The following is a 20,193-nucleotide window of genomic DNA, read 5'->3' as shown; positions in this document are numbered from 1 at the left end:
CTGGGGCCAGCCCAGCAGGGACGCCGGGCTGGGGACACCCGCGGGGGTGTGACAGAGGGGACACCCCCACCCGCCGAGGCCACACGAAGCCACCGCCGTGTCCTCCCTCCTTTATTAGCGCGGGGGCGGGGGGACGGGGGCGCAGCCCCGGGAAGGCAGCGAGGCGGTGGGCGCGGCGGTGGCGGCGCGGTGACATCCCGGTGGCGGCACGGTGGTGGCATCACGGCAGTGGCATCCCGGCGACATCCCGGGGACATCCCGGCGGTGACATCTTGGGGACGTCCCGGCGGTGGCAGCAGCAGCTCGAACAAGCGTCCCCCTTTGGTGGGGGGGGGGGACACCGGGGGACACAACCCCGGGGGTCCCCCCGGTGCCGGGGGGCGCTCGGGGGGTGGGGGGTGAAAGGCACGAGGTTCGTAACAGTCTGGGGGGCGCGGGGGGGGCCCGGCCCGGCGCGTCTTTGGTCGGGGGGGGGGGGGGGCGGCAGCAGCCGGGGGGGTCCCGGGCCCCCCCTCGCCCTCCCCATGGGGACTGGGGGGGTCCGGGGGGTCCCCAGATTTAGGGGATGCTTCGCTCGTCCTGCAACTCGTACCTGTATGGGGGGGGGGGAAATGAGGGGGTGCCGGGGGGGACCCCAACCCCAGAGACCCCTCCTAGTCCTCCCCCACCCCACAGACCCCCGCCCCCCCCCCCCCCCAGCCCCACTCACCAGCGCGGTTCTCCCTCGGACAGATCCACCTGTGCCAGGTCCAGCTGGAGCTGCGGGGGACCAAAGGCTCAGGGGGGCTCCCCCGGCACCCCCAAAACCCCCCAAACCCTCCCCAGGACCCCCCCCCGGGACCCCCCCGGACCTTGCCCAGCGCCTCCTTCTCGCGGGTCACGAAGGACACGGTGGATTTGACGGTGGCCTCCAGCCGGCGCCGCGCCGCTTCCTCCAGGGGCAGCTCCCACTCGAACCTGGGCACACCGCGCTGTGCTGGGCCGCGCTGCGACCCCCCTGGGACCCCCGCCGGGACCCCCCCCGGGACCTCCTCACCTCTCGTTGAAGTCGGGGTTCAGGGTCCTCTTCTGCACGCCCGTTTTCCTCTTGGTGCCGCGGCTGCGGTCGGGGAGCAGCACCAGGGACACGTAGGGGTCCGGCAGCTCCTTGGCCGCCGCCCGCAGCTCCCTGGGGAGGGGTCGGGGACTCAGCTCGGGGGTCCCAACCCCGGGGGGCCCCGCCCGGAGCCCCCCCCGCCCATGCTCACCTGCAGGCGTGCACGATGGCCACGAGCTTGCGCTGCTCCTGGTGGTACCACAGCGAGAGCTGCACCCGCGGACCCTGCGGGGGCTCGGGGCGGCTGCGGGGGCGCGGGGTCAGCACCCCAAAATCCCCTCCCCGCGCCTCACGGCCGGGGTTTGGGGCCTTATTCGGGAATTGGGGGGTTGGAGCCCCCCTGTCCCCACCTGTCCGCCGGGGGCAGGCGCTGGCGCAGCCCCCCCGCCCCGCGCTCCTCATCTTCATCCCCTTTCTCCTCCTCCTCCTCCCGCGGCTCCGTGTCCCCCCCCTCGGGGACTCTGCTGGCAGCCCTCTCCTCCACCTGCTGCGACACCAGCACCTGGCGGGGGAGCGGCGCGGTCAGGGGGGGGTCTCCCCTCGCCCCCCACCCCCCTCCCCGGGACCCCCACTCACCCCGAGCTGCGCCCGCAGCAGGAGCTGAGCGCCGGCGCCGCCCCCGGCCAGCGGCACCCAGCCGTCCATCGCCAGCCCCTCCTGGGCCAGCAGCTGGGCCAGCGGCAAGCTGAAGGTGCCCAGGGCTTGCCCGCCTTCGTCCTTCACCTGCGGGCACAGCGCAGCTCAGCGACCCCCGCGCGGGACCCCCGGGGGGCGGCGGGGCGGGACCCCCGCCCCGGGCACGGGGCCGGACCTGCAGCTCCAGCGACTCGGCGTGCGGCCGCTTGATGAGGAAGGAGAAGCCTTCATCCCACACGGGCTCCGTGGAGGGGGCGCAGGTCTGGGAGGGGGGAGCGGCAGGGGGTGAGAGACCCTCCGAACCCCCCCCCCCCCAAAAATCCTCCCCGAGCCCCCCCTCCTCACCGCGCCTCACCTTGGTCTTGAAGGAGACATCGCGCACGGCCAGGCTGGCGAGGGCCGCGGGGGGCTTGGAGCCCTTCCGGAGCTGGGGGACACGGCGGGGGTCACGCTGGGGACATTTGGGGACATTTGGGGACATTTGGGGACATCTGGGGACACTCGGGGGTCTCCTCTCACCGGCAGCTCGGCGGCTCGGTCCAGGAAGACGCAGAGCAGCGCGGCCGAGAGCTCCTCGCCGCGGGCGGGCTGCAGGAGGCTGTTGGTGTGCAGCACCTGCGGGAAGCGGGGCGGGGGTCGCACCGGGGGTCGCACCGGGGGTCGCACCGGGGCGGGGGTCGCACCGGGGGTCGCCGCGGGGCGGGGAGACCCCCGGGAGGGCGGGGATGGGGGGGCAGAGAATGGGATGGAGGTGGCGGAGTGGGGTTTGTGGTCTGTGGGGAGGGCGTTTGGGGTTCGTGGGGAGGGGGTTTGGGTGGGTCGGGGGTCGCACCGAGGGGGGGGAGACCCCCGGGAGGGAGGGGATGGCGGGGAGAGAATGCGGGGAAAGGGATGGGATGAATTTGGGGTCTGTGGGATGAATTTGAGGTCTGTGGGATGGGTTTGGGGTCTGTGGGATGGGGATTTGGGGTCTGTGGGATGTTTTTGGGGTCTGTAGGATGTATTTAGGGTCTGTGGGATGTGTTTGGGGTCTGTAGGACGTATTTAGGGTCTGTGGGATGTGTTTGGGGTCTGTAGGATGTGTTTAGGGTCTGTGGGATGTATTTAGGTCCTGTGGGATGTGTTTAGGTCCTGTGGGATGAATTTGGGGTCTGTGGGATGGATTTAGGTCCTGTGGGATGTGTTTAGGTCCTGTAGGATAGATTTGGGGTCTGTGGGATGGATTTAGGTCCTGTGGGACGTGTTTGGGGTCTGTGGGATGTGTTTGGGGTCTGTGGGATGTATTTAGGTCCTGTGGGATGTGTTTAGGTCCTGTGGGATGTGTTTGGGGTCTGTGGGATGTGTTTAGGTCCTGTGGGATGTATTTGGGGTCTGTGGGATGGGTTTGGGGTCTGTGGGATGGGGATTTGGGGTCTGTGGGATGTATTTAGGTCCTGTGGGATGGATTTAGGTCCTGTGGGATGTGTTTGGGGTCTGTGGGATGGATTTAGGTCCTGTGGGATGTGTTTGGGGTCTGTGGGATGGATTTAGGTCGGTACCCGCTCGAGCAGCGCGGGGCTCCCCCGCGGCTCCAGGCTCTCCAGGCGCACGTGGAGCCGGCCCGAGCGCACGTCCTGCAGCGGCAGCCACTGCGGGGGGCACCCGCGTGAGACCCCCGCTCTGGGCCCCCCCTCAGTGAGACCCCCCCTCAATCCATGAGACCCCCCCTCAGTGAGACCCCCCGCTCTGGGACCCCCCCTCAGTGAGACCCCCCCTCAGTGAGACCCCCCCTGAATCCATGAGACCCCCCGCTCTGGGCCCCCCCTCAGTGAGACCCCCCCTCAATCCATGAGACCCCCCCTCAGTGAGACCCCCCGCTCTGGGCCCCCCCTCAGTGAGACCCCCCCTCAATCCATGAGACCCCCCCTCAGTGAGACTCCCCCCACTTTGGGAGACCCCCCAGAGGGGAGACCCTCCCAAATCCATGACCCCCCCATAAACGGTGAGGACCCCCCCTCACTTTGTGAGACCCTCATTGTGAGACCCCCCCTCCCTTTGGGAGACCCCCCAGCACTGAGAGCCCCCCAATCCATGAGACCCCCCCTCAGTGAGACCCCCCCTCACTTTGTGAGACCCCACCATTGGTGAGACCCCCCCCCATCCATGAGACCCCCCCCTCTTGAGGCCCTCCCAAAGTAAGACCCCCCCCCCTTATAAACCCCCCCAGGTGAGACCTGCCTTGATGGGACACCCCCATTCCTGAGACCCCCCCTCACTCCATGAGACCCCCCCCATCGGTGAGACCCCACCCCAATAACCCCCCCCCGGGTGTGACCCCCCCCCCTCGGTGACCCCCCCCTCAATGCCCCCCCCCAGCCCCTCCCCCACCTCATCCACGACGCGGCCGCTCAGGACCCTCCTCAGGGGCACCTTGCACCTGGGGGGGGCACGGGGTGAGACCCCCTCCCCAAAAAAAAACCCCAAACCCCCCCAAACCCCCCCAAACTCCCCAAAAACCCCAAAATTCCCCAAAACCCCCAAAACCCCCCAAACCCCCCAAAAACCCCCAAAACCCCCAAAATTCCCCAAAATCCCCCAAAATTCCCCAAAATCCCCCAAAATTCCCCAAAATTCCCAAAAACCCCAAAATCCCACAAAACACCCCACCCCCCCCCAAAAAACCCAAAACCTCCCAAAATTCCCCAAAATCCCCAAAACCCCCCCAAAAAACCCAAAACCCACCAAAATTCCCCAAAATCCCTAAAACCCCCCCAAAAATCTCCCAAACCCCCCCAAAACTCCCCTCAAAGCGCCCCAAAACCCACCCAAAACCCCCCAAAAATTCCCCCAACCCCCCAAAAAACCTTCCAAACCCCCCAAAACCCCCCAACCCCCCCCAAAACTCCCCAAAATTCCCCCAAACCCCCCCAAAACCCCTCTTGACCCCCTAAATTCTCCTCAGCCCCCCCCAAATTTTTTTTTGACGGCACAAATCCCCCCTGACACCCCAAAATCCCCCCGAACCACCCCCAAAACTCCCCACCGGCCCAGGAAATCGTCCTTGTCGATGTCCTTGTCGAAGAGCTCGAACTCCACGTCCTGCCCGGGGACGTCGTCCACGATCACCTGGGGACAAAAAATTCAAATTACTGATCATTACAGTTCGATGTTCTTACGGTGCCTCAGTTTCCCCGTGCCTCAGTTTCCCTGCTGTGCTTCAATTTCACCTTCCAGAACCCTCCCGTGCCTCAGTTTCCCCTCCCGTGCCTCAGTTTCCCCTTCCGGCACCCCCGAGTGCCCCCCCCCCGTGCCTCAGTTTCCCTGCCAGGCTTCAGTTTCCCCTCCTCCCGTGCCTCAGTTTCCCCCGTGCCTCAGTCTCCCCCCCTTGCTGTGCCACAGTTTCCTGTTCCAGAACCACCCCCGTGCCTCAGTTTCCCTCCCCCAGTTTCCTGGTACTTCAGTTTTCCCCGTCCCTCAGTTTCCCCGTGCCATGCCTCAGTTTCCTCCCCCTTCCTGTGCCATGCCTCAGTTTTCCCCCTTCCATGCCGTGCCTCAGTTTCCCGGTACCTCAGTCCCCCCCTCAGCCGTGCCGTGCCTCAGTTTCCCGGTACCTCAGTTTCCCCTGTCCCTCCGTTCCCCTCCCGTGCCTCAGTTTCCCCTGTCCCTCAGTTCCCCCCCCATGCTGTGCCGTGCCTCAGTTTCCCCATGCCGTGCGCCTCAGTTTCCCGGTACCTCAGTTTCCCGGTACCTCAGCCCCCCCGTGCCGTGCCTCAGTTTCCCCGTGCCGTGCCTCAGTTTCCCGGTACCTCGTAGCTCTCGTTCCAGCGCGGGTTCAGCTCCTCGCGCACCACGCGGCTGCGGAAGCTCCTCCCGCCCGCGCGGACCTTGGCGTAGGGGTCCGAGCGGCCCCGCACGAGCCCCCCGAGCCGCTGGTCCTTGGCCACCAAATCCTCCGCCTCCAGCAGGTGGATCCGCAGCACGCGCTGCACGCGGGGCCACCGGGAGCTGCCGGGGGGCTACCGACGGCACCGGACACCCCCGGGCACCCCTGAACCCCCCGGGACCACCGGGAACACCCGAAAACCCCCGGGACCACCAAGAGCTGCCGGGGGGCTACCGACGGCACAGGACACCCCAGGCACCCCTGAACCCCCCGGGACCACCGGGACCACCCAAACCCTTCCTGGACCACCGGGACCACCCGAAACCCCCTGGGACACTGGGACTCCCCAAACCCCCCCTGGGACCACCGCAAGCTGCCAGGGGGCCACCAATGGCACTGGACACCCCAGGGCACCCCTGAACCCCCCGGGACCACCGGGACCACCCGAAACCCCCCGGGGCCACCGGGAGCTGCCGGGGGGCTACCGACAGCACAGGACACCCCAGGGCACCCCTGAACCCCCTGGGACCACCAGGAGCCCCCGAACCCCCCGGGACCACCAAGAGCTGCTGGGGGGCGACCGACCAACGCCCCTAGACCCCCCCCCCCCAGGACCCCCATCCTGATCACCAGGACCCCCCCCCCCCCAAGACCTCCTCGGGACCCCCCCCGACCCCCCAAGACCCCCATCCTCAACCCCAGGACCCCTCCCGACCCCCCCAGGACCCCCCAGGACCCCCATCCTGACCCCAGGAACCCCCAGGACCCCCCCCGGACCCCCACCAAGACCCCCCTCCTCATCCCCAGGACCCCCATCCTCACCCCCAGGACCCCCCAGGACTCCCCAGGATCCCCTCCAAGACCCCCATCTTGACCCCCAAGACCCCCTCGGGACTCCCCCCAGGACCCCCTCGGGACCCCCCCAGGACCCCTCCCCACCTCGGTGCCGAACCGGGGGTCGGGGCTGGCCCGGCTCGGTCTGGGGGGGGGTCCCTCGATGTCACTTTTGGGGGGCTCCACTTGTCCCGGGGTGGCCTCGCCGGGCTCGGGGGGCTCCGGGAACAACACCTGGAGGGGGGTGGGGGTCAGCAGGACCCCCCAAACCCCCCCCCGGGACCCCCCCCGAGCCCCCTCCTCACCCGCAGCACCAGCTGGAGGTGCAGGCGCGCCCCCGGCCCCGAGCGCTGCAGCGGGAAGGGCTCGGCCAGCGACAGCGACGGCGACTGCAGGAGCCGCGACAGCGGCAGCGACAGCGAGCCCAGAGGGGCCTGGCGGGGGTCGTCCTTCACCTGCGGGGACAGCGGGGACACTGTGGGGACACTGTGGGGACACTGCGGGGACAGCGGGGACACTGCGGGGACACTGCAGGGACATTGTGGGGATAATGGGGACACTGCGGGGACACTGCGGGGACACTGCGGGGACACTGTGGGGACATTGTGGGGACACTGTGGGGACACTGTGGGGACATTTAGGGGACACTGCGGGGACACTGCAGGGACAGTGAGGACAGTGGGGACACTGCGGGGACACTGCGGGGACACAGCAGGGACAGTGAGGACAGCGGGGACACTGCGGGGACACTGCGGGGACACTGTGGGGACACTGTGGGGACATTTAGGGGACACTACGGGGACATTGTGGGGACACTGTGGGGACACTGCGGGGACACTGCGGGGACACAGCAGGGACAGTGAGGACAGTGGGGACACTGCGGGGACAGTGCGGGGACAGTGCGGGGACACTGTGGGGACATTTAGGGGACACTGCGGGGACATTGTGGGGACACTGTGGGGACACTGCGGGGACACAGCGGGGACACTGCGGGGACAGTGCGGGGACACTGTGGGGACACTGCGGGGACACAGCGGGGTGGAGAGGGGAAGGGAGAAGGGGGAAATATGGAGGGGTAGGGGAGGAGCGGGGGGGAAAGGAGGGAAATTGGGGGAAAAAGGGGAAAAATGGGGAAAAAGGGGGGGAAAGGGGAGGGAAAGGGAAGGGAAAAAAGGGGGGAAAAGGGGAAAATGAGGGAAAGAGGGGGGAAAGGGGGAAAAGGGGATAAAGTGTGTGAAAGGGGAAAGGGAGAAAATGGGGAAAAAAGGGGAAAAAGCAGGGGGAAGGGAGGGGGAAAGGAGGGGGGAAAAAAAGGATAAAGGAGGGGGGAAGAGGAGAAAAAGGAGGGAAATTGGGGGGAAAAGAGGGGGAAAGGGAAAAAGAGGGGGGAAAAGGAAAGGAGGGGGGAAGAGAAGAAAAAGGGGGAAGAAGGGGAGAATGGGGCATGGAAAAGGGAGAGAAAAAGAAGGGGAAGGGGGGAAAAGGTGGGGAAAAAAATGGGGGGAAAGAGAGGGGTTGGAGGGTTTGGGGAGGACACAGGAGTGGGGATTTGGGGGGATCTGGGGGGACTTGGGGGGATTTGGGGGATCCTGGGGAACCAGCGGGACACGGAGACGAGGTTTTGGGGTCTCACCTGGAAATCCACGTCCTGGTTCCGGGGGTCGTGCAGGAAAAAGCGGAAAGCGTCTTCCCAGACGGGGGCCGAGGTGTTGCAGACCACCTGGGGGGGGGGGGGGCTCAGGTCAGACCCCCCCCCAAACCCCCCAAACCCCCCAAAACCCCCCAAAACCCCCCCAAAACCCCCCTGACCCCCTCCCACCTTGCTCTCCCTCGTGACGTCCTGCACCGACACCTGAACCACGGGGTTTGGCTCCTTGCCTGGCTTCCTTACCTGCGCAAAAACGGGGGGTCAGGGGGGGGTCCCCCACCTCTGAACCCCCCCCCGGGCAGTGCCCAGGACCCCCCCAAACCCCCCCAGACTCACGGGCAGCCCCTCAGCCCTGTCCAGGTACACGACCAGGATGGCGGCGGAGGGGGGGTCGGGTTTGGCCACGATTGTCCGGTTCCTCTCCAAAACCTGAGGTGGGGGGGGGGTCGCGCCAAAAATGGGGGGGGGTCGGATGGGGCAGAACCCCCCCCCCCCCCCCGACCACAGCTGAACCCCAAAATCCCCCCGGCACTGACCTGGTCCAGCTTGGAGGCGTCGGAGAGCAGCGAGAGCCATTCCAGGCGCAGGTGGAGCCGGCCCTGCCCCCCCTCCTGCAGCGGGAACCACTGGGGGGAGGGGGCGTCAGCGCGACCCCCCCCCCGCACCCCAAAACCCGCCCCGTCCCTGCCCCCTCCCCCCAGCACCCACCTCCTCCATCACCCGTGCTTTGAGCACCTCCCCGAGGTCCAGCTTCATCCTGGGGTGGGAAACACCAGGAATTTGGGGAGGGGGTGGGTTGGACGGGGGTGGGGAGCAGCCCCCTCCACAAATTCGGGGTGCGGGCCCCCCCTCACCTGCCCAGGAGATCGTCCTTGTCGGGGTCTTTGTCGAACAGCTCCACCTCCAGCTCCTGGCCCGGCACCTCGTGCACCATGAACTGGGGGGGGACAGCGGCGGCTGGGGGGGGGTCCCCGTGTCCCACCCGGGGGGTCGGGGTGTCCCTGTCCCCACGGCCCCGCTGGGGGGTCCCCGTGTCCCACCCGGGGGGTCGGGGTGTCCCTGTCCCCACGGCCCCGCTGGGGACGCTCAGAGCGCCAGGGAGGACATGGGGGGACTCTGCAGGTCCCCCTCTCCCTGCAGCCTTCTGTCCATCCCACGTCCGTCCCTCCATCCCCACCGTCCGTCCCTCTGTCCCCACTGTCCCTCCTTCTGTCCATCCCTCCGTTCCCATTGTCCGTCCCTCTGTCCCTCTGTCTGTCCCTCCACTCCCATTGTCCATCCCTCCCTCCCTCTGTCCCCACTGTCCATCCCTCTGTCCGTTCCTCCATTCCTCTGTCCCTCTGTCGGTCCCTCTGTCCCTCTGTCACCACTGTCTGTCCCTCTGTCCATCCCTCCATTCCCTCTGTCCCCATTGTCCATCCTTCTGTCCGTCCCTCTCTCCCTCCCTCTGTCCCTCTGTCCGTCCCTCTGTCCCTCTGCCCATTCCTCTTTCCCCATTGTCCATCCCTCTGTCCATCCCTCTCTCCGTCCCTGTGTCCGTCCCTCTGTCCCTCTGTCGGTCCCCCTGTCCCTCTGTCCCCATTGTCCATCCCTCTGTCCCTGTGTCCGTCCCCCCGTCCCCCTGTCCCTCTGTCCATTCCTCTTTCCCCATTGTCCATCCCTCTGTTCATCCCTCCCTCTGTCCCTGTGTCCGTCCCTCTGTCCCTCTGTCCCTGTGTCCGTCCCCCTGTCCCTCCGTCCCTATGTCCATCCCTCTGTCCCTGTGTCCGTCCCCCCGTCCCTCTGTCCCTGTGTCCGTCCCCCTGTCCCTCTGTCCCTCTGTCCCTGTGTCCGTCCCCCTGTCCCTCTGTCCCTATGTCCCTGTGTCCGTCCCCCTGTCCCTCTGTCCCTATGTCCATCCCTCTGTCCCTGTGTCCGTCCCCCCGTCCCCCTGTCCCTCTGTCCGTCCCCTGTCCGTCTGTCGGTGCCCGCTCACCTCGTACACCTCGTCCCAGCGGGGGTCGTTGTTGTCGCCGATGACGCGGCTGGTGGCCGCCTGTGTCCCCACGCGCAGCACCGCGTACGGGTCCGAGCGGCCCTCCACGAGCCCGCCCATGAAGCGATCCTTGCAGCGCAGCGCCCGCGCGGCCACCAGCGTCACCCGCACCACGCCCTGGGGACAGCGGGGGGACACGGGGGTCACCGAGGGGACAGCCAGGTCACCGGGGGTCACTACAGGGGGATACAGCCACCAGCGTCACCCGCACCACGCCCTGGGGACACCGGGGGGACACCGGGGTCACTGGGGATCACTGCAGGGGGACACGGCCAGCAGCGTCACCAGGGGGACAGCAGGGTCACCAGGGGTCACTGCAAGGGGACACGGCCAGCAGCGTCACCCGCACCACACCCCGGGGACACCGGGGGGACACGGGGGTCACCGAGGGGACAGCCAGGTCACTGGGGGTCACTACAGGGGGATACAGCCAGCAGCGTCACCCGCACCACGCCCTGGGGACACCGGGGGGACACAGGGGGGACAGTGGGGTCACCGAGGGGACAGCCGGGTCAGCAGGGGTCACTGCAAGGGGACACGGCCACCAGCGTCACCCGCACCACGCCCTGGGGACACCGGGGGGACACGGGGGTCACCGAGGGGACAGCGGGGTCACCGGGGGTCACTGCAAAGGGACACGGCCAGCAGTGTCACCTGCACCACGCCCTGGGGACACCGGGGGGACACCGGGGTCACCGAGGGGACACCGGGGTCACTGGGGATCACTGCAAGGGGACACGGCCACCAGCGTCACCCGCACCATGCCCTGGGGACACCGGGGGGACACGGGGGTCACCGAGGGGACAGCGGGGTCACCGGGGGTCACTGCAAAGGGACACGGCCCCGAGAGGGGTCACTGCAGAGGGACACGGCCAGCAGCGTCACCTGCACCACGCCCTGGGGACACCGGGGGGACACCGGGGGGACACGGGGGTCACCAGGGGTCACTGCAAGGGGACACGGCCAGCAGCGTCACCCGCACCACACCCCGGGGACACGGGGACAGCAGGGGACAGTGGGGGACACGGCCCCTGGGAGGGGACAGCGAGGGGGGGACACGAGCCCTGGGACAGGCGGTGACAGAGAAATGGAGGAGGGACATGATGGGGGAAAGGGGAAAACGGGGGGAGAGGGAAGGGAGGAATAAGAGGGGAAGAAGGCGAAAATGGGGGGGGGGAGAGGAAAATGGGGGGGGGAGAGGAAAATGGAGGGGGAAATGAAAATGGGGGGGTCAGAAGGGGAAAATGGGGGAGTTGGGGAAAACGTGGGTGGGAAAAGGGGAAAACGGGGGAGTCAGAAGGGGAAAATGGGGGGGAAAAGGAAAGTGGGGGAGTCAGAAGGGGAAAATGGGGGGTTCAGAAGAGGAAAATCGGGGGAAAAAGGAAAATGGGGGGGTCAGAAGAGGAAAATGGGGGGGTTAGAAGAGGGAAATGGGGGGGTCAGAAGAGGAAAATGGGGGGGCAGAAGAGGAAAATGGGGGAAAAAGGAAAATGGGGGGGTTAGAAGAGGAAAATGGGGGGAAAAAGGAAAATGGAGGGGTCAGAAGAGGAAAATGGGGGAGGTCAGAAGAGGAAAATGGGGGGGTCAGGAGCCCCCCGGGGACCCCCCCGGCAGCCTCACCCGCGGCAGGGGCCAGCGGAGCCGCGCGGCCTCGGGCAGGTCGGGCAGCAGCGGCACCAGGAGCCGGTTGGGCAGCACCAGGTAGGAGGCGATGCTGTCCATGATCAGCGTGTCCGACATGGAGCTGGGGAGGGGGCAGAGGGTCACGGGGGTCCCGGGGGGGTCCCGGGGGGGGGGGGGGGGCCCGAACCAGGGTGGGGCTCACCTGAGCCCGGGGATGTCCAGCAGGTTGGTCATCCCTGTCCAGTTGATGTCCAGCGTCTGGAATGGGGTGGGGTCAGAGGGGTTCTGGGGGGTCTGGGGTCCGTTTTTTTTGGGGGGGGGATCCTCGTTGTGTGCTGGGGGGTGTGGGGTCCCTTTTTTGGGGGGGGGGTCTGGGGTCCTTTTTTGAGGAGGGAGGACCCCCGTGTGTCCTGGGGGGGTTTCAAGGTCTGGGTTTGGGGGGGGGCACTCCCGGGGTGTGCTGGGGGGGGGTCTGGGGTCCTTTTTGGGGGGTCTGGGGTCCCTTTTTTGGAGGGGGGGAATCCTCAGTGTGTGCTGGGGGGGGGAATTCTGATCCTGTTTTTGGGGGGGAGGACCCCTGGTGTGTCCTGGGGGGGTTTCAAGGTCTGGGGCGACACCCCCGGGGTGTGCTGGGGAGAGTCTGGGGTCCTTTTTGGGTGGGAAGACCCCCAGGTGTCCTGGGGAGGGGTTTCAGGTTCTGGTTTTTTTGGGTGGGGCACCCCCGCTGTATCCCGGGGGGGTTCCCGTTCCTTTTTTTGGGGGGGGGGCACCCCTGCTGTGTTCTTGAGGTTCTGGTCCTTTTATTTTTTTGGGGGGGCACCCCCGCTGTGTCCCGGGGGGGTTCCCATTCATTTTTTTGGGGGTGGGGGGGTAATCCCCACTGTGTCCCGGGGGGCTTCCGGGCCTTTTTTTGGGGGAGGGCACCCCCGCTATGTCCTGGGGGGGTTCCCGTTCCTTTTTTTTGGGGGGTCACCCCCGTTGTGTGCTGGGGGGGTTCCCATTCCTTTTTTTGGGGGGGGTCTCGTTCCTTTTTCGGGGGGGGGTCACCCCCGTTGTGTGCTGGGGGGTTCCCATTCCTTTTTTTTGGGGGGGGGGGTTCCCATTCCTTTTTTCGGGGGGGGTTCCCGTTCCTTTTTTTGGGGGGAGGTCTCGTTCCTTTTTTGGGGGGGGTCACCCCCGTTGTGTGCTGGGGGGGTTCCCGTTCCTTTTTTTTCGGGGAGGGTTCCCATTCCTTTTTTTGGGGGGGGTTCCCGTTCCTTTTTTTCGGGGGGGGTTCCCGTTCCTTTTTTCGGGGGGGGGGTCACCCCCGTTGTGGGCTGAGGGGGTTCCCGTTCCTTTTTTTGAGGGGGGTTCCCGTTCCTTTTTTTGGGGAGGGTTCCCATTCCTTTTTTTGGGGGGGGGTTCCCGTTCCTTTTTTTCCGGGGGGGTTCCCGTTCCTTTTTTCGGGGGGGGTCCCGGTGCCGAACTCACCGGGCGGCGGATGAAGAACATGGTGAGCGCCCCCACGATGGGCGCCTCCCCCAGGAGGGGCTCCAGGATGACCCGGAGCATCCCGTGGAGCTGCGGGGGGGGGGGGGGGTGTGGGGGGGGGTCAGGATGACCTGTGACCCCCCCCCCCAGGACCACCCCCACCCCCCCAAAACCCCCCCCACCCTCACCTGCATCCCCTTCACCCCCGCCTTGCAGAAGAACTTCTTCACCTCCACGTCGATCTGGACGTCACCCACGTAGCTGAGGGGACAAAATATGGGGGGGGGGGCGTCACCACGACCCCCCCGGACCCCTCCCCAGCGCGGGGGGGGGCAGCAGAGACCCCCCCGCCCCCCCCCAGGTGGCTCACCTGATGTTGAGGTCCAGCAGGATTTGCTTGTTGTGGGTTCCAGGGTGGGCTCGGACCCCCAGGACACGGAGGGGCTGCGGGGGGGTCGAGTTGGGATTTTGGGGGGGGGGGTCTCACGGTAATTTGGGGAGGGGGGGCTCGGGGTGGGTGGGTGAGGGGTTCTAGGTCGTGGTGGGTGAAGGTGGGGACCCCTCCGGATGCCCCCAGACCCCCAAAATCGCCAGGTGGGGCCCCCCTGGACCCCCCCAGCCGCTGCCAGCTGTGTGGGGAGGGGGGGATCGCCCACATGGGGGGGTCTGGGGGGGTTTAGAGGGTCCTGGAAGGGGTTTAGGGGGGATTTAGGGGGGTCCTGGGAGGGGTGAGGGGGGTCCTAGGGGGTTTAGGGTGGTATAGGGGTATCGGGAGGGTTTGGAGGGGATTTTAGGCGGTCCTAGGGGATCGGGGGGGTTAGAGGGGATTTTGGGGGGTCCTGGAGGACTGGGGGGGGGGGGTTAGAGGGGATTTGGGGGGGTCCTGGGGGATTAGGGCAGTATGTGAGGATTGGAGAGGTTTTGGGGGTCCTGGGAGATCGGAGGGGTTTTGGGGGGTCCCCGGGGGATCGGGGAGGGGTTGGAGCGGTTTTGGGGGTCCCGGGGGGGTTTCGGGGGGGTTTTGGGGGTCACCTTCTGGCCCACGTCCACCCTGGTGAAGGTGAAGGTCTGCAGGTGGGCGCTGGAGGCGCGGATGGCCGGGGCCACGCTCTCCTGCAGCAGCTTCTCCAGGAACTGGCCCAGGAACGGCCAGGCCTGCGCCAGCACCTGCCGGACACACGGACACGGGATGGACACACGGACACGGGATGGACACACGGACACGGGGATGGACACACGGACACAGGATGGACACACAGACACGGGGATGGACACACGGACACGGGGACGGACACGGGGATGGATGCACAGACACAGGACAGACGCATGGACATGGGGACATGGGATGGATGGATAGACATAGGATGGACAGAGGGATGGAGGGATGGACATGGGGACAGAGGGATGGACAGATGGACACAGGGGATGGAGGGATGGACATGGGGACAGACAGATAGACACAGGGGGGACACTGGGGATGGAGGGATGGACACAGTGGATGGACAGATGGACACGGGGGATGGACAGATGGACACGGGGGATGGACAGATGGACACAGTGGGGGCACTGGGGATGGAGGGATGGACATGGTGGGGGGGCAAGGGAAGGAGAGATGGACAGAGGGAATGGAGGGATGGACACAAGGGATGGACAGAGGGATGGACATGGGGAGTGGAGGGATGGACAAGGGATGGACAGTGGGGTTTGAATGGAGGGGTGGACACAAGATCCAGGAATGGACACAGGGAATGGAGAGATGGACGCCGGGGATGGAGGGATGGACACTGGGAATGGACACAGGGGGATGGGGAGATGGACGGAGGGAGGGACAGAGGCAGAGATGGACAGAAGGACGCAGGGAGGGAGGGAGGGAGGGATTGAGGGATGGAGAGAGAGGGAGGAGGGAGGGATGGAAAGAGGCCAGGAGGGATGGAAGGATGCAGGAGGGAGGGAAGGAAGGAAGGATGGAGGAGGGAGGGAGGGACGAAGGAGGGACGCAGGAGGGATGGAGGAGGGAGGGAAGGGAAGAGGCCAGGAGGGATGGAGGGATGGCGGAGGGATGGCGGAGGGCCCGGGGGCGCCGGAGGGATGCGGGAGCGGCGGGAGGCGGCGCAGGGCGCGGCGCGGGCCGGACACACGGACGCCTCACCTTGTTGAGCCATTCCGCCCGCTCCACATCCGGGAAGCTGACCTGGGGGACAGGGGGGGCCCTGAGCCCGGGGTGGGGGGGCCGCCCGGGACCGCCGAGGACACGGCCCCCTCCCGGCCCCGTGCCTCAGTTTCCCCAACCTCCCGCTGCCTCCCCGCTCAGCCCCGTCAGCCAACACCTGCCCGTTCCCGGGGGTCCCCAAAGGGGGGTCCCGGTGTGGGGAAGTCCCGGGAAAGGGGATCCGGACCCTCCCGACACCGCGGGGAGGGGCGCCACGGCCCCCCCCTCGGCCTGGCAGGAAACGGCCCCCCCGGGCCCGGTGAGTCACGGCACTGCCGGAAGGCCCGGGCGGTACCGGTGCCGTCCCCTCGCTGCGGGCAACGGAGCGCGGGGACGCCGCCCGGGGGCAGCGGGGGGCGGCCACGGGGGGGGCTCGGTGGGGCGGCGATCCCGGCCCCGGGGGTCCCGCACGGCCGCCAGCTCCGAGTGGGGCTCGGCGCGGCCCCGCCCGACCGGGAAACCCAAGGAACGGCCGGAGAGCAGCGCCGAGCGGAGCGGGCAGCGGCGCCCGGAGATGCCCGGGGGGGGCTCAGGGTGTCCCGGGAGCCCCCAGCGGGGTCTGCTGTGCAGAGAGAAGGGACCGGGAGCGGGGATCCCGGGGGTCCCGCAGCGGGGCCGGTGCGGGATGCGCGGCACAGCCCCGGGGTCCCACCGGGGACCCCGCGGTGCCTCGAGGTCCCCCTGACGGGGACAACTCCAGCGGGGCTCGGTGCGGCGGGGTCCCGCGGGTGTCGGGGCTCCCCGGGGGTCCCGCCGGGCGGGGAGTCCAGGCAGGTGCGGCAGCGAAGCCCGGGGGGGTGCGGGGGGGTCCCCAGGGGCGCCAAGCGGGGCCCGCAGCGGAGCAGAGAACGGGACCCGCCCGGGGGTGCGGGGAACTCAAGCGGTGCCCGCAGCGCGGCAGAGCCGGGGGGAGCCTCAGGGGGCCCGGGGAGGGCGCAGCGCCCAGCCCGGAGGTCCCACCGGGGGCGGCTGCGCTTCCCAAAGCCCGCAGGTCCCGCCGGGGTGGGGGGGGGGGAGGCGGTGCCCGGTGCGGGGATCCCGCCCGGGCTTTCCGCCGAGCCCTTCCCGCGGGCGATAACGGCGCTGCGGGGCCCCCGAGCACCCGCTTACCCAGGCCGGCAGCTCCCCGCGGGCCGCGCCCAGCCCGGCGGCCGCGGCGGCGGCGCGCACGGCCGCTTCCTCGTCGCGCTGCAGGCGCTCGGCCGCGCGCATCCCGCGCTCCCGGGCGCGCCGCCGCCGCCGCCAGCCCGCGTAGAGCGCGAGAGCGAGCACGACGGCGCCCGCGCCCAGCCCCAGCAGCCCCGCGGCGTAAGCGGGCAGCGCCCAGAGCAGCCGCCGGCCCAAGGCGCCCAGAAGCGCCAGCCCGGGCCCGCTCCGCCGCTCCATCGCTCCCGCTCCGCTCCCGCTCCGCTCCCGCTCCGCTCCGCTCCCGCTCCGCTCCCGCTGCTCCGCCGCCGCCGCCGCCGCCCCGGCCACGCCCCAGGCACGCACGCGGAGCTCATTGGCCGAGCGGCACAGCCCAGGGCACGCCCCCTCCGCAGGCACGCACCGCCTATTGGACGCCGGCCAGCTCCTGGCCACGCCCATTGGCCGCCCGGCTCCCCTGGCCACGCCCCCCCCACGCGTCACTCATTGACCGCCCGCCAACTCTCGGCCACGCCCCGTGGGCGTGGGTGGCCACGCCCTTGTTTACTATGTGGGCGTGGTCTCGGCGAGGGGCGTGTCCCCGTTCCGGTGTCCCCCCCCCGCTCCCCGGCCCTTGCCGGCGTTACCGGGACAGCCGGGCCCGAGTGGGTTTGGGGCTTTTTCTGTTTTGTTTTAATAGCCGAAAACATGACAGGGCACCGGGAGCCCCGGCGCCACCCCCGGGACTCCGCCCCGGCGCTCAGTCCATCCCGGGGCGCCCCGGCACCGGGAGGGCGTCGCACACGCAGCACCCACAGCGTCCGTGCGTCCGTCCGTCCGTGTCCCGCCGCCCCACCCCGGGCTCAGCCGGGCTCACCGGGGTCCCGGTGGCTGCCCCGGTGCTGGGCGGGGGGGTCAGTGGGGCATGGCCGTTATCCTCATGCTCTGCGAGGCGATGGGGTAGGTGACCATGGGCGTGGTGGCGTGGCTCATGGTGATGCCACCGAGCGGCTGCGCCATGGACACGGCCACCGGCGCCACCGACACGGCCACGGGCGCCATGGAGACGGGCGGCGGCGCCATGCCCTGGGCGATGGTCTGCGCCAGGGCCGCCGACAGCGGCGCGATCTCGGGGTTCATGGGGGGCGCGGCGTTGGCCGGAGGGGCGGCCTGGGCGCCGGCCGGGGCCACCAAATCCTGCTGGGTGACGGGGCGGGGCTGCAGGGCCTGGCTGCTGAGCGTGGTGTGCGTCTGCGCGATGCTGTGGTTGTAGTTGGTCACCGTCCCCACCGTGGGCGCCAGAGTCTGCTCGGTGGCCGTGGCCGTGGAGCTGAGCGTCATCACCTTGGCCTGGTTGCGGAACTGCGCGTTCTGCTCCAGCAGCACCTCGTTGGTGGCCAGCAGGTTGTTCACCTGCTTCTTGAGGTCCTCCACGCGCTTCCGCAGCAGCACGTTCTCCTCCTCCAGCAGCCGGTACTCCACGGCCCGCGGGCTGGCGAAGCCGTACTCGTAGCTCTCGTAGAGCCCCTCGGCCCGCCGCCGCTTCAGCACCGGCTCGTCGGGGTCGTAGAGGCCGTCGTAGGGCTCGTAGCGGCGCCCGCCGGGGCCCAGCCCCTGCTCGCGGCCCCGCGCCTCGTACTCGTAGTCCCGCTGCAGGTGCTGGAACTTGCACTTGGCGCCACGCTGGCAGTCGCCCTTGAGGAAGTCCCGGCAGATGGGCACCTCCTCCTTGCTGTTGGGGAGGTCGGCGGGCGACAGCCCCAGCCCGGCGGCCACCTTCTGGCGCAGGCGCGGCGGCAGCTCGCCCGTCTTCTTGTAGCAGTCCTCGTCCTCCTTGGTGCCGTGGATGAAGCGGCAGTTGAGGCGCACGCACTCCTTGTTCTGGAAGTCGTGGCAGAAGATGAACTCGTTCTTGCGCACGCCCAGGTTGGTGACCTCGGAGATGTCGGGGTGCCGGAAGCGGCAGCGCTTGCCGCGCTTGCAGACGTTGCGGAGGAAGTCGCGGCAGATGTCGTCGGCGCCGGCGCCCGCCTCGTCCCCGCTGCCGCCGTTGTTGGCGTAGCCGTCGCGGCCGTCGCGGTCCGGCATCTTCCAGGGAGGGGCGGCGGCTGGCGGGGAGGGAGGGACGGGGTGAGGGAGGGACAGAGCGGGAGTGGGGGACAGGGAATGGCGGAAATCCCACCCCGGGACACCGGGAGAGAGGGAGGGAGAGGGTGAGGGAGGGAAGGAGAGACCGGGAATGGGGGGACTCTCACCCTGGGGCATCGGGAGGAAGGGAGGGAGGGAGAGGGTGAGGGAGGGACAGAGTGGGAATGGGGGGACTCCCACCCTGGGGCACCGGGAGGGAGGGACGGGGTGAGGGAGGGGCACCGGGAGGGGTCACCGGAGGAGGAGGGAGGGATGGGGTGAGGGAGGGAAGGAGAAACCAGGAATGGGGGGACTCCACCCCGGGGCATCGGGAGGGGTCACCGGTGGATGGGGAGGGAGGGACGGGGTGAGGGCGGGACACCGGGAATGGGGGACAGGGAATGTGGGAAATCCCACCCCGGGGCACCGGGAGGGGTCACCAGAATGGGGGTCGGGACACCGGGAGGGAGGGAGGGAGAGACCGGGAATGGGGGGGACTCCCACGCCAGGAGGGGTCACCGGAGGAGGGAGGGAGGGGAAGAATGAGGAGGGACCGGAGTGAGCCCGGTGCTGATGGGGAAGGGCTCTACACCCGGCCCGGGGCACCGGGCACCGAGGGAGGGACCGGGAGCGATGCCAGGACCGGAGGAGGAGGAGCGGGGGAGGGAGGGGGTGACCCCGGGCCGGGGGGGAGAGGGATTCACCCAGCACCGGCTACCGAGGGAGGGACCGGGAGCGCCTCCGGTACCGGTGGGACGGGCAGAAACGGCCACCCCGGGGCACCGGGCAAGGAGGCAGGGACCGGGACAGACTCCGGTAGCGGTGGGGAGGAGAAAACACCGACCCCGGGGCACCGGGCACGGGGAGAGGGACGGACCCGGAGCGCCCCCGGTACCGAGGGCGGACGGAGGGGGGAACACCCGCCCCGGACACGGAGGGAGGGACGGGAGCGACCCCGGCGCGGGGGAACACCCGCCGCGGGGTCCCGGCGCCGCGGCGGAGCCGGTGCCGGGGCAGCACGGCCGGGGAGCCTCCGCCAGCGCCGCCGAACCGCGGGGGGAACCCCGGCGCCTCCCCCGCGGCCGCTCCCCCAGCCCCGCGCCGCACCGAGCCCCAGCGCTGCGGGACCCGCGCTCCGTGACAGCCCCGCAGCCGCCCCGGGACGGGCGCGGAGGCGCACCGCCACCGGCGGGGCTGGCGGAGCGCGGCCTCCCCCGGCGCGGCGCGGCCCGGCCCCGCACTCACCGGCTCGCGGCCTCCCCGCGGGGCCTCCGGCGCCACCAACGCGCGGCCGGTGCCGGCGGCGGGCGGGACCCGCTCGGCGCCGCTTCCGGGGCGGCCCGGAAGGACCCGCGCGGCGCCGGGAGCGCGCGGCGCGCCGGAACTGCGTCACCGTGACGTCATTTGCGGGAGCCGCCGTCGCGCCGGGCTCCGCGTGGGCGATGCCGGAACATCCCGGTGCCGGTTGGGCCGGACTGAGCTCGCTCTCTGCCCGCGGCACCGTTACCGGGGGATTCCTCGCCCCGCT

At 69.0% G+C, this 20,193-nt stretch overlaps 2 protein-coding genes across 3 annotated transcripts; both read right to left on the bottom strand.

Moving 5' to 3' along the window:
* Positions 1-95: 95 nt before the first annotated feature.
* On the bottom strand, positions 96-16,799 carry ESYT1 (extended synaptotagmin 1). Its single transcript, XM_053967313.1, has 31 exons — positions 16,524-16,799; positions 15,354-15,395; positions 14,237-14,371; positions 13,575-13,648; positions 13,393-13,465; positions 13,205-13,294; positions 11,937-11,992; positions 11,732-11,855; positions 10,052-10,228; positions 8,931-9,013; positions 8,785-8,833; positions 8,613-8,702; positions 8,413-8,505; positions 8,248-8,319; positions 8,062-8,148; positions 6,734-6,883; positions 6,534-6,662; positions 5,518-5,694; positions 4,755-4,837; positions 4,100-4,148; positions 3,271-3,360; positions 2,252-2,347; positions 2,088-2,159; positions 1,908-1,994; positions 1,673-1,819; positions 1,447-1,598; positions 1,248-1,340; positions 1,037-1,168; positions 852-957; positions 710-759; positions 96-592 (listed from the first exon to the last, which is right to left on the bottom strand). The coding sequence occupies exons 1-31, from the start codon at positions 16,797-16,799 to the stop codon at positions 559-561; spliced, it is 3,168 nt and encodes a 1,055-aa protein (XP_053823288.1). The 3' UTR covers positions 96-558.
* Positions 16,800-17,216: 417 nt separating this feature from the next.
* On the bottom strand, positions 17,217-19,987 carry ZC3H10 (zinc finger CCCH-type containing 10). Of its 2 annotated transcripts, none has more exons than XM_053967597.1 (2): positions 19,911-19,987; positions 17,217-18,646 (listed from the first exon to the last, which is right to left on the bottom strand). In XM_053967597.1, exon 2 carries the CDS (start codon positions 18,624-18,626, stop codon positions 17,454-17,456), a length of 1,173 nt encoding a protein of 390 aa, XP_053823572.1. In that variant the 5' UTR covers positions 18,627-18,646; positions 19,911-19,987; the 3' UTR covers positions 17,217-17,453. The 2 variants fall into 2 exon arrangements, with proteins under 2 accessions (XP_053823572.1, XP_053823573.1); XM_053967598.1 differs by lacking the exon at positions 19,911-19,987 and adding an exon at positions 19,561-19,578.
* Between the last annotated feature and the right edge of the window lie 206 nt (positions 19,988-20,193).

The sequence above is a fragment of the Vidua chalybeata genome, chromosome 30 (assembly GCF_026979565.1).
Source record: "Vidua chalybeata isolate OUT-0048 chromosome 30, bVidCha1 merged haplotype, whole genome shotgun sequence".
Classification (NCBI taxonomy): Eukaryota; Metazoa; Chordata; class Aves; order Passeriformes; family Viduidae; genus Vidua; species Vidua chalybeata.
This window is presented reverse-complemented; position numbering and strand designations above follow the sequence as displayed.